At 41.5% G+C, this 13,228-nt stretch overlaps 2 protein-coding genes across 9 annotated transcripts in view; one reads left to right on the top strand and one right to left on the bottom strand.

Annotated features, from left to right (window-relative positions):
- FLT4 (fms related receptor tyrosine kinase 4) overlaps window positions 1-5,299 on the top strand; it is a 93,736-nt gene extending 88,437 nt beyond the window's left edge. For 2 of the 4 annotated variants that reach the window (XM_079965124.1, XM_079965126.1), the window contains exon 30: window positions 871-5,299. In XM_079965124.1, coding sequence (XP_079821250.1) covers window positions 871-1,090 — 220 coding nt within the window. In that variant the 3' untranslated portion in view covers window positions 1,091-5,299. Of the gene's footprint in view, window positions 1-65; window positions 153-870 lie in introns of those variants that run through there. The other 2 variants (XR_013835755.1, XM_079965125.1) reach the window with 2 other exon arrangements.
- The window catches only part of LOC307209763 (uncharacterized protein), a gene marked incomplete at both ends in the record, with an annotated part of 45,258 nt that overhangs the window by 21,002 nt on the left and 11,028 nt on the right, over window positions 1-13,228 (bottom strand). For 2 of the 5 annotated variants that reach the window (XR_013835757.1, XM_079965131.1), the window contains one exon: window positions 196-330. The exons of 1 other annotated variant lie outside the window; for it this stretch is intronic. Coding sequence is in view for 1 of the 4 variants with exons in the window: in XM_079965130.1 (XP_079821256.1) it covers window positions 254-330 (77 nt within the window). Of the gene's footprint in view, window positions 1-195; window positions 331-13,228 lie in introns of those variants that run through there. 2 more of the 5 variants (XR_013835758.1, XM_079965130.1) reach the window with 2 other exon arrangements.

Genomic DNA, 13,228 nt, shown 5'->3' with positions numbered 1-13,228 from the left:
AAGGGCCATCGAGTCCAACCCCCTGCCAAGCAGGAAACACCATCAGAGCACTCCTGACATATGAGTAGCACTAAAGGCATCTGTACCTGTGGAAATAGAACCACTACTGAGAAAAGTCAGACTTCCTGAAGTCTGACAAAGGAGGGAAGAATCACAGGGAAAATACAAGATTTATTAAAGCTCAAAGTGTAACTCAGCTGATATTCAAAACCATTGGTGATACTTAACTGGCGTATATGGTTCCTGGCTTCGTTCAAATCCTCCCATAGAAATGGCGGATAAGAACAATTAAATCCTTGGTGGTGAGCATGAGGTACATCGCTGGGAGGTCTAAAAGCAATAAGAAAATCAGTATACATAGATACATGTTATTTGGGTTTTTTTAAATGAAACTCCCTACTTTGAAGAAGTGATATTACAGAGCAATCCTATAAGTTCAATGGGGCTTACTCTCTAGTAAGTCTGTTTAGGGATAATCTGCCAGTAGCTGAATCCAGTTTTCCTATATGAAATCAAGCTCCTGACAGCAGTAAGGTTTACCAAAAAACTACATTCTTGCATCTCATTTCTGGTGCACCACCTTCACTTATTGGAAAGATGCTCTCTGCATTTATTTATTTATTTATACATGCATTTTATATACTGCCCTATACCCGGAGGTCTGAGGGCGGTTCACAGAAGTCATCTATCATGTAACTTCACACATCTTGTAGAATTACCAACCTGCTAAATGGCTAGCTGTGCTTGCCCTGAACTTTCTGATGCTAAGAAGCTTTTTTTTTCCTGGACAGTCAATTAAAATACTATCTCTTACTCAGAAGAACTGACTTCCTGTCTCTTGCTCTTTCTTTCTTCCCCCACCCCCAACAGCAGTAAAGGATCCAGTCGAAATGCAGAATCAATAGTGGATCAATCAGATCTGAGGGGTAGGTGTCGGCCATCGTACCAGTCCCAGCTCAGAGGCCAGACTTTTTACAACAGTGAATATGGGGAACTGTCAGAACAGTCGGAGGAAGGCAGCTGCACTCCACCCACTGAGGGAGCCAGTCCCTCCCTCCTCCATGCTTCATTCTTTTCAGACCAATACTGAAGGGAAGAACAGATTGTGGAGACACTCTGCTGAGAGACTACACTTCGCCCCTTATGCAGCACTACATTTGTTCAGTGGAGCCCACTTTCCCTTTATCCTTGAGGAATCCACAGTAGGGAACTCCTGTGGAACAGATGGCGAACTCCTTGGATGTGAAGATAGATGCCAAGCATTTCGATGCGGGATATAGTCCTTGCATATGGCACTAGCACACTTCCTTGATCTGATTCTGTATTTGCCCCCCACCGCCCTGCCACCCTCATAGATATTGGATGCAGTTCCCTGGGTGAAACAGGACTGTTCTGCCACCAGATGGATGTGTGTAGAGAGCTGCAGCCTCCGCTCAGTATTCAGCCTCCATTCAAATACTTTGCCGTAATAAGCTTCATTTCAGGTCAGATAAAAATAGATGTGTCTTAGCTGAGTTTCTTCCTGATATGCAGCCTTGTTTGCTTCTGCTCTTGTTTCAACTCAGCTATCATGGGAGGGGGAAGAAGCAAATGAATGAATTTGGGCAATGGAGGAGCAGCAGTATTTCCAGACTTGGAGAGTCCTGCTTCACTAGATATAGACATTCCCTATAGACACATCAGTACAGAACTATATATTACATACTTAATTCTTGTATGGTGTTACATATTTCATTTATGTTAGACACTAAGCCTATTATAGATTTTATCACACCACCATTCCCATGTCTGTGGTGGCATTATTGTCTGCTCTAGTACAATTGGACCACTTTATCTCTGCGCAGTGGGGGATTTGGTGTTAACTAGTTCAAGGTGGAAATTAATTTCCTTCACTCTCTACGGACATATACAGACTTGGAACCCATTTATGTGTTCAGTCATCTCCCACCCCACCCCTGAATCACTGGTCAGCTATAAAATGTTCTTTATTGGCAGCCATCATTTTCAAAAATTTAGTGCCCCTTATGATCCCATGGCAAAGTGTGGAACTTTGTCTTTGTGGAAATGAATGCAACCTTATAATAATAGAGAATCTAATGAAACCCTTAACCGGTGTTTTTAGCTCTGTCCCTCTACTTATTCTCCTCTACCTCCCAATTCCTACATCCTTACTTCCTCTTCCCAAGATATCATATGTTAGAATAAATAGTACAAAGTAAATTTCTGCAAATGTATCTAATTTGCATTATTTATAATAGGAGGAATACAATGCAGGTCATTTTGTTAGTGCAAGCTGTTCTGCTTGCCTAATTAAACAATCTACCCTATCCTCTTGCTGTCTACGGTTCCAGGGGTTCTCCTGACACCTTATCCCTGAGCCAATGGGGGGGGGGATATGGGGCACTGAAGGGAAGAAAGCCCCATTGCGCTAGCAGAAGTCCTTGTGTAGTCATCCACTGGTGGATCTGGTTAGCTGAGCCCAGCCCTGAGTCTGGAATTTGAGGATATTACTAAACATATACACACATTCGCATTCTTCCCTGACACAGTCCTTAGCATAGTTTTCCATCTTCTAATTGTAAACCATTGCATCAATGAGGTTTTGTTTTTTACATAAATGAGAAATAAGTATAGAGTCAATCTGAACTTGTTTGTGTAGTTGTTCCCTTGCATAGCCTACGAGCCTTTCCCTCCCAGCTCTAATTCTGAAGGACGCTGCCATAGGAAAATGTCTGTGAAAGCCTTATGAAATGGCTTTTGACCAGCTTGTGAACTTCACTTCGTAATTCTGTACAGTGTCAGAGGCTCCCACTCTCAATTGTGTCTCCATGTGAAAGAATTTCTGCTTGCAGGCCAGGCTTCTGTTTATAGAACTGATAGTTTTGGTTTAGCTTATTTTATTTTTTTCATATTGGGCATATGTTTCCCCTCCTCCAGATTATATATATTCCTCCATAAGAGGGCTTTATGCATTTATACATTTGTAATTATCATTGTTCATGCCTTTTCTACATTCATTTGTATCTTTATGAGTGCACTCAATGTCTTGTCCCTTTTTTATTACATTTCCTATCTACATAAGTATACAGTTGTGGTTTAGTTATTATCAGGTGTGGAAGGGATGAAAGTCTCTTGCCTCTGTGTGTGTATTACATATTCTGTAGAAAGGGGGAGGGGGACTCAAAGAGATATATAAATGGTGTACAAATGGAAAACACACTGGAATATTTCCTTCCTTTTTTCTGTTAGCAGAATCCCATTGACCTGAACAGCTGAGAACTTCACAAACTGGACCCATTTCAGTTGTACTTTTAGTGCACTGAATCACTACCCAGATGCAGATGAAGTCCCCCTGCCCTGAGCAACGTAGATACACGTGCAAAGCTGTAAATCTAATCTAATCAAGTGTTCCAGATTACAGCAAAGCTGAAAGATCATGTTGCAGGTGCCTTAGGACCAAACAACCTGTTCATTGAGCATTCATTCTCATTTCTTTGCAGGAAGGTTAGATGACCTTGCATCAAAGCAAGTGTTATCCCATACTTCCTGGCACTTCCCTTACTGCAAAAAATCTATGGGGGTGGGGGAGCAGGTTGTTGCACAGTACTTCAAAATCAGCTGTAATTCTGCAACCTGAATTTTCCAGTATGTGATTGAATTCCACTCAAAAACAGTGACAGTCTGGAAGTGCCCTTAGTCTTAATACCTAGTTTAAAAAGATAAGGGACAGTGTGGAACCATAACAAGTTTAGTGTTCTATGAGCATCAATATGTGACTTGCTCATCCTGTAGTATTGTTATAGGTTTGGTGGATCTTTAACGGGGGAAGAACTCTCGATTAAGTGATTTTGGGGTGCAGCTACACAGCATCCAGGAATTGGAGCGTTTTGAAATGTGACATTGTTCCTGCAGTGTTTACATAAGAAAAACCCTGCTGGGTGATGCCAAAGGCCCATCTAGTCCAGCATCCTCCTCTCACAGTGGCCAATCATATAGTGTATCTGGAGGGGTGTGTGCATCCACCTCTCACAGGATTAAAATGTCACAAGGAAAGCAGCCCTCAGTGTTAATGTGTGAAGAAGCCACATTCTAGATTCCACTTCCAGTTTTATTCTCTTGCAATACTAAACTAGCAGTAGTACTTCCATTTCATTAAAATAACTTATTTTAAAAACTATCATCTTTTTTCTCTTTTCTATTTGGTCATATTCCTGTTTACCCAGAGGTGTAATTAGGGGTTTGCGAAATCAAGGGCAACACGACACTGCTATTGCGGCGAGCTCAAACGCAGGAGAAGCTTCCCGTTTTTCTCACACCGCAACAGAAAGGCATGCATTTTTTTTCCACCCTTCCTCTTCACCTCACTCTCACTCCGGATGCTTCGGGTACTTGGTTGTGTAAAATGTAGGAATTTCTAATATGGTATTGTGGTAAAGTGATGGGGGGGGGGCACCAATACAGCTCCTTGCCAAGGGTGCAAGGGACCCTTGATATGTCTCTGTGTTTATCTGCTGAATTTTACATGGCTTCAATTGCTTAAATAAAGCATTTAAAGAAATGTTTACCAATATAGTAGCAAACTCTGTAAAGCGTTAAGCAAACTGCACTGGTAGAAGGCCATATCAATTCTACAGATGAAGGTATTATCCCATTAATGCACCAATAATTGTAAACTGGGTTTTTTTAAAAAATAGAAAAAAAATGAAAACCAATTATAGATATCTCCGTGAGTATGCAGGGGCAATTTACTCATGCTAGGTCAAATAACCAAGTGCCTCAGGACATGGTCAGTTCTTCCGTGTTGTGAGATAGCAGTTTCTTTACGATTTCTTGATGCTCATGGTAAAGAGTAGGCCATATAAACAGATTGTCCCCAGAGAGGAATTCCCAAATAATTACACAATTTTGGGGAAGCAACTATTTGGAGCTCCTCATCATCCTTGTTATTTTATCTTGTTCTGAGCACTTTCACTACTACTTGCCTATTACTTTTAATATGTTACTTCTCCTGATGTTATTTGATGGGTAAAATGATTGATGCACCCCAGTTCACCATGGTCTTTTAATGGTACTGTTGTCTTCCTAAATTTGTAATTCAAAACATCCACAAAGTGTGCAGATTTTACATCTCCAAAGAAAAAACTCTTGTTTCTCAGTTTCTCTGTTCAGGACACCAGCTGCATAAGCACAATTACTGCAAAACTGGAAATATAAATGGATAACAGAAAGAATGGTGGTGGGGCAGTATTCTAGGATATAAAAGCAAATACAGACTTGCAAAATAAAGCATTCAACTTTTCTTTGTCCACTATTCTGTTGTTTCAAAGAGCATTCTAAAGCATATGCTATCTTCCGGATGCAAGGGTTAGTCTCACTTCCCCATTTTCTGATAAAAATGGCTGTGAAAGTCTGATTCTGACTGAGTCATTCTTTAAAAGAACATATCTGTTGGAAAGATCTGGCACAGGACAACACTTCTACTCCTGAATGAAACTCCCAACACTCTGATTGGATCAGGGACCATACTTGTCTGTAAGGCAGATTATACAAGCTGCTTGCATGCTGGATATGTCTTGTTTATTTGAAGCTGCAGCCTCAAGTTTCTTCTGCAACAAGGGTGAGGGACCTGTGCACCTCCAGATATAGCTGGACTGCAACTCCCATTATCCCAAATCACTGACCATGCTGACTGGAATTGATGGGAGTTGGACTCCAACAGCATCTGGAGGACCACAGCTTCCTTACCACTACTGCATTCTACAATATATCTCTTTCTAGTTTTCACTAAGTGGAAGCATTAAAAGTCTGGGTAGTATTCATCTGATTCCCATTTCCCTTGAATAGATTTGCAGTGTTTTGAGAAACTCTGAGAAAGAATCAGTTTGCCCTCGGTATGGGCAAGTGTCTAATTTTAATGCAGACTCTAGATCTTAAATAGCATGAATATATAGAAAGGCACTTCAAAATTACAGGACTATCGCAGGACAAAACCGCAGAAAAGTAACCTCTTTTCTGTTGGATCTTCTGCCACTGCTGTAACCTCTTAAAGGCACTGTAGAAATGCATCTGTTGTCTGTATGGAGTAATACTGTATACATTTTTAATCAATTAAGATGTATGAAAAGTCCCCTGTGTGGAAAAAATACTTCTGGAGTTAATTGAAATTGGCTGGTAAGAATCAAGAATTGTTTCTTAGGCTCCAAATTCACATTTGAGAGGGAGAAGGATGAGCTATTTATAGAGTGGTTATCTATAACTTGCAAGATCTTTGTTGGGCCTCTTTGGTGTCAAAGATACCCTGTGTGATTTGGGATTCTTCTCCAGTCTCATTTTCCAGTCTGTAAAATGGACAGGATGCAGTTCCCCATATCATACATAATATAACCAGATGTATGTGAATTTAAAGAAAATCCATATTTCCATAGCACTTAATAGAATTCCAAGCACAGTTCCAGAATGTACTTTGTTTTACTGCTGCTGTGTTAATTTTGATACAGCAATTCTACACTTTTATAAACAGGAACTATTGCAGTAAGAGGAAGCCTTATGACAGTCATGGGTTTGTGGGCAAAGGTTGCCAAGCATTCTCCAGAATGTTGTTGGGTCCTCTACCACTTGCATTCCTTGGCAAATCCTTTATTGCCTTCTGAAGTGCACGTTCAGCTCAAACTAGGCTAAGGGAGCAGGACAGGTTTTGCTGAGGATCCCCTCATAATGCCACACCTTTAATACGAATTTAGTAACTATATATATTCACAAGGTTTTTAAGAATGTTTTCATACTTAGTGGGGGGGGGGAAAGCTTCTCATTAAATTGGACCTGAATTAGAAAGATGAAATGAGATTTCTTTTCCATTGTCTGAATGTAGAGATAAATTAGTCATAGACTCACCAGGATGATCTCAAAACGGCTTCAAAATAAGCCAGAAATTCCTTTCTCCATCTTCATATTGAAGCTATTTTGATCTTCCCTGGTGAGTATATGACTTTAATTTTCTCTAGAACACTCATCAGTCTAACTCTGGCTTCACTAATTGTCTACAAACACTGAAAGGTGGGAGAAGGCTCATTTCTCACAATGGAATTGATTAGAACAGTGTCTACAGGATTTGCTTCATAACACTCCTTAAAAGGGCTGGAGGCTTATTTTCAAACAAATCATGACAGCTAGGAGTCTCGGCCCCCTGTGTCTCATCAGTACACTGATGACAGTCAGCTTTACTTCTCTGTAATCAGGAGTGGCTGTGCAAGCCCTGGCCCAGTGTCTGGATGTATTAGTGGGCTGATGGGGGCTAATAAGCTGAGTCTGAATCATGGCAAGATGGAGGCTCTGTGTGTGAATGACTTCTGGATCCAGAAGGTCAGTCAATTGGCTGCCCTAGATGGGACTATACCATGAAGGAGCAGCTACATTGTATGTGCTCCTGAATCTTGCTTTGTCACTGGAAGGTCAGGTGGCCTGTGTGGCTAAGAGTGCCTTCAACCAGCTGTGGCTGGTGTCACAACTGCAACTGTTTCTAGACCACAGCAGCCCAGGCATTGGTAATAACAAGATGGAATTACTGCAATGCACTCTAGGTAGGTCTCCCCTTGTGATCTGGAGGTTGCAGCTAGTGTAGAATGTGAATGTTAGACTGCTTGTGTATTCTAAACACTGATTGATTACCTGCAATGGGCTAAAACCAACCAAACATATTAATATTAATTAATATGTATGATTTACTGTTAGCACACTTAAAGCTGGTGAAAGAGTAGCATTTATTACCATTCTTTGACTGGTTTGATTAGGGCTATAAAACTCTGATTATTGTTCTCCCAATCAGACCTGTTAAACAGTATGGATGCCTTCTATCCTCTCAAAGCATATTGTTGATAATCCATTTGTAGTGTAATCCTGCATGTGTCTACTGAGAAGTAGCCGCGCAATCCTAACTGTCATCTCAGAAACTGTAATGAATTCAGTGGGGCTTACCTCCAGATACATGGGGTTAGTATTATAGTCATACCTTGTTTCTCGAACGGAATCCATTCCAGAAGTCCGTTCAACTTCTGAAAATGTTTGGAAACCAAGGCGCAGCTTCCGATTGGCTGCAGGAGCTTCCTGCACTCAATCAGAAGCTACGGAAGCCGTGCTGGACATTTGGGTTCCAAAGAATGTTCACAAACTGGAACACTCACTTCCGGGTTTGCGGTGTCCAGGAGCCAAAATGTTCGAGTTGCAAGGTGTTCGCAAACCAAGGTACGACTGTATGTCCTTCATAGCTTTGAACATAATGGGCAGTGCTTATTCCAAATTAATTTATGAAGAGTACAAGGGTGTGCTTTTGTGTGTGACAGACACAAAATGGCTTTAGTGACTGATCAGTATTACAATCAGCAAATCACTCTGAAACTTGCAAATCAGTTGTTGTTTTTGCTAGACACACAGTAACTGTCCCACACTAAACTTTAATGTCTTAACTCATGTACTTACCAGCTTAAAAAAAATAAGCCATAAAATATACCCCAGAATATGGCTGTTCTTGTTCAGAAAACCTAAGCGATGATGAAGTAAGCATTTTGCTACACATACCTGTGCTGAAAATGTTTGTGCACACACAAACAACTGACATAGATGTATTCAGTGTAGTGATGTTGGTGGGGGTGAGCAAACTACTTCTGGACTGGATCACCTGCATATGCAAAAGGGTAATGTGAGACCTTTAATCCAACACACAGTTCTGAATGCTAGAGTCATTTGCGCTCTGTCACTTTTGACTGAAGCATCCACCAGTTTGGGGTGTGATAATTCAATCCAACACGTACCATTTGTCCTTCCAGCAGGTGAGCTAAGGTAGCAAAGCTTTCCTGGGCATGGGTAATGTGTTCACTGTGGCATATATATTGATAAATTGTCTGGACTATTGTAATGCAAGCTTTGTTGGGCTTTCCTTGCAGCTGGTCCAGAGCAGGGATGGAAGAATCTGTCTATTTCACATCTCGGATTCTCATTTTTCCAATCTTAAACCCAGTTCTCCACATTTTGCAGCAATTTGTTGAAAATTTTGAAAATTCACCAGCATTTTAGTGTGAATTTCTCCTAATAAACAATTGTATACAGTTTTCAGTAATGTACACATTTGTGCAAGTAATTTCTCCTAATACATGCATTTTTGTAAATATTGGTTGGCAAAATAAGAAGAAGAAGAAGAAGAGTTTGGATTTGATATCCCGCCTTTCACTCCCCTTCAGGAGTCTCAAAGCGGCTAACAATCTCCTTTTCCCTCCCCCCCCCCCACAACAAACACTCTGTGAGGTGAGTGGGGCTGAGAGACTTCAAAGAAGTGTGACTGGCCCAAGGTCACCCAGCAGCTGCATGTGGAGGAGCGGAGACTCGAACCCGGTTCTCCAGATTACGAGACTACCGCTCTTAACCACTACACCACACTGGCTCTCACCACAATGCTAAATTTGGATGAGTGAATTTTGAAGCTCTGCTTTGGTTTGCATCTTGTTTCAGAAAGTGTCAATTTGATAGATACTTATATACAAAATCTAAATAAGCTGACCAGGTTAACTGAAAAAAGTATTCTTATTCACTGCCTAGCAAGGGCACTAAGATCAGCTAAAGGAACTAATTTAGTTTTGCAATAATTACAGGCTTGTGGTAACATGGGCTTTTTCACTGGCAGCAGCAATGTTGTGGAATGCCCTCCCTGCTGATATATAAGAGACCCCATCAGTATTGGCATTCTGCCAGCTCCTGAAGACACATCTGTTTAGACAAGCATTCCCCTGAACTGAACTTCTGGTTTGATGGTTTCAATTGTGTTTTGGTTTTTAAAACTGCTTTAAAAACAGTTTTTTAATTGTTTGTTTTATTGCATATTTTAATTAAGGATGTTTTGGGCACGATTGAATTGTTATTGTGTGTTTTAATGATGTATTGATTTTATTGTTGTAAAACACTTAGGAACCATTTTGGCATATACGCAGTATATATATTTAGCAGCTATTTCTACGCAGAGCCTCATGCACAGCACACTATTGCTTGTCAGCAAGTGTCAGATATGTGGATTTCTTAGTAAAAAAATATCTTAAAGCTATCTGTTAGATTGTCAGTAAATGGAAAGTACATGAGGCACGCTTGGTTTATTTTTTTATTTTACATTTACTGTATTCCCAAACAAATCTTTAAATGCTATAGACCTCATTTTCTCTTTATCCTTAGCATCAAGGAAAACCTATTATGGCCTATATACCTTTCTACTTTTCATTAAGAACTATCCACTAATCATATCTGTTCATAAAGCTTAGTGGAATTATAATGCTTCTTCAAAAGAAAATATTGTGGGGTCATTTAATTTCTGCCGAATGTCCTAGTGTTCTGATGTCTGGGCATTTAGGCGCACTCCTGTTCCTCTAGTGAAAACAATACTAGGGATGAGGCATAGAGAATCTGAGCTCATGCAAGCTACAGAAAAGATGATTACAGAGAGAATCTTGGATGACAAGGTCTTAATGGAAATAAAAGCTGTACCTGGGGAAAAGAAGAGAGGCAGGTGGAAGAAGACAACATAGAAGAAACTGGATCCAAGAGACTGGGGTCTGCCCTAGTATAAAGAGAGAAGGGGTCTAAGAATAAAGTATGTGTGGTGGCATTTAAGATATTAAAGGACGGAAGGGTCAAGAAGAGTTCAGCTCCTTTTATTCTGTCAATAGATCTGCCACTGATTTGTGTGTTTTGTTTCCTAAGGACTTTAGTTTGTTCACCAAAGACTCTCCTCCCTGAAAGAGAGGGGAGTGGTTGTGGGCGGGAGCCTGAACACCGTCCCTAGCAGGGGGCATAGCCCCCTGCCTCCAGCTCACCTGGCTGGCGCTCACGCCCCCCCCGGTGGCCGTCCAACCAGGTGCCGTGGGGGGGCGTGTCCAGCAGCCTTGATGCTGCAGCGTCAGCCTCTCCCCGGCCTCATTTCTCTTCGTCGTCCTGTGCGAGTCAGGAGTCATCGTAGGGAAGAGCTCAGCCACGAGGTTTGGAGTCGGGGGGGTGCTTGTGTGTGTGGAGGCTGTCTGGTTCCTGGCTTGCCTTTTTAAATTTAGGAGGCTTGCGTGCGCTCATTGCTTTACTGCTTTTAAAAACCTACGCACCCAAGTTTGCCTTGCTGTCTTGCTGTGTCCTCTTTTCTGTGTAAAAACCTACATTTAACCTTTTATTTCCCCCCACTCCTGGTGCTGGATTTGTGTTTTTAAGTGCGAATTACCTTTCTTATGCTGCAGCTTGTTCCTTTGCCCAGCACATGGTCACTCCACCACCAGCGAGGTCTGAGTGTGAATGCCATCTTACTATCTCCCTTGTCTCCTCACTTTCCTTCCCTGGCCTCTGCCTTGGTGGCTGTGCGTTTTATTATAATTTTGGCCAGTGTGCATGTATGTTTTTCCCCCTCTATTGCCCTTGCCCGTCCGATTGCCTGGCTGGTCTGGGTGACTAAGTGGGTTTGCCTTTGGGTTTGCCTTACATTTTAATTTCTTGGCCAGGGTGCTTGTACGTTTTCCCCCCTCCCTTGCCCTTGACTGTTCCTCTCTAATTTTAAGTCGTGTGTGTGTGCTGGCAGCGTGTGTTTGTGCCTGCCGTTTGTTGATTTATTACTCTTTTAGTGTGGGTTTGATTTACCCTGCCATCCATTGGTACCACTTAAATCGGGAGCCCCCTCTGAAATTTTAAATGATGCTGGGGCTTAGAATAGACTGTGCATTTAAACCTCACCCCTCTTACTTTATCTAAGCCACCCCCCCTTTTCACTTGGCGTTTGGGGGAAGAAATAAGGCAGGGCTTGGGGGGGACAATTCAGGGTTTCTGACCAGGGAACCATTCCTCAGCATTGTACATTTATATGTTTAGAACCTTTGAAGGTGTACCTTTGCCTGGTTCTTGTCATTGGCTTCACTTGCCAGTACAGGGTCCCTAAAGAAAACCGCTTTTAAACAAAACAAAACAAAACAGGTTGCGGCTTATAGAACCTTACTGAAAAGTCCAGGTTTATATTTCTACTTCATTTTGGCTCACTGTAAAGGACAGCTATTTTCCTTTTCTACTAAACTTTTCCTTGCCCGGCATGTTCATTTTACCCCCTCCTCCCCCCCAACTCCCCCCCAGGCTTTTCTTCTCCTCCCTTCACCCCTCCTCCCTCCCAGCACCCCCCACCCTTTCAGAGTTCCCTTTGCTTCTGGCCTGAGTCATCACAGTTACCAGACAGGTTTTTCAACTTGCTTACTTGCAGGCTTGATTGCTCTCTGAGTGACCAGCAGTTTGTTAGGCATTGTCTTTAAGCACCTGGCAGTTCAGCAGCTCTAGTTGCATTGTCAGTTTAACTAACCATCAGTTTGTCCATTTGCAGTCTTTTGTCTGTTTAAGCACTCTCATGGAGTTGACCTTGTGGGCAAAGATTTACTTTTCTTTGTTTGGCAAAGTTTCCTTTGTTTGGTAGACGTTTTCCCAGTAGTGAGATATTCCCCTTAAGAGCAACCTCACCCCTCCTTTTCAGAGGGCCATTGGTGTGGGCCTGGAATCTTGTTGATTTCCTTTTCTCTTAATTTGGCTGCAGCTTCTGGGCATTTCCTAGTAAGCAGTTATTTTCAATTCTGATTACTTGGTGTTGCTATGCACCTAGATTTGCCTATCATTTAAAAAGGGCAACATTTAATTGTAGGCAATTATCTTCCAATTCTGTCTGACTGCAGTTGAGGTTTCTTTGTGTATGGGTCTGTTCCTTGGAGCCAGGTGCTAACAACTAGCTGAGCGCTGCTGCTTGAACTCTTGCTGGGTTGTGATTTAATAAATATAAATAAATACAAGCGGTGCATTTAAGTGACGTATAGCTTATTCTGTATGGGACACTGTGCATATTTCTGCATTGCAGAGGATTGAATGAGATTTTATTTATTGATTGATTTAAAAGGCTCACTGTTCTGCCGAAATGCTGGTAGAAGGACCATCTCCTTAAGTGTATTTTTCCTACATTTTCATTTGATAGCAGTTCCTGTGTCTGTTGTTCTCTGACTGTTCTATGGTACCATCCCTCTAAATCACCAGGAGTTTTACCTGAGGAAGCAGCTCTATATAATTGATTGTGTGCATCTGCCTGAATTGTATATTGACTAACAGATACATAAATTAATAAGGAAGTACGTTCTGAGCATACTATTGCATGGAATTTGCACAGTGTAGTTAATTCAGCTGATGTTAAGAATTT

This window comes from Podarcis cretensis, assembly GCF_951804945.1.
Source record: "Podarcis cretensis genome assembly, chromosome: 2".
Classification (NCBI taxonomy): domain Eukaryota; kingdom Metazoa; phylum Chordata; class Lepidosauria; order Squamata; family Lacertidae; genus Podarcis; species Podarcis cretensis.
Note: the sequence above shows the minus strand (reverse complement) of the source record. Positions and strands in the feature narration are given on the sequence as shown.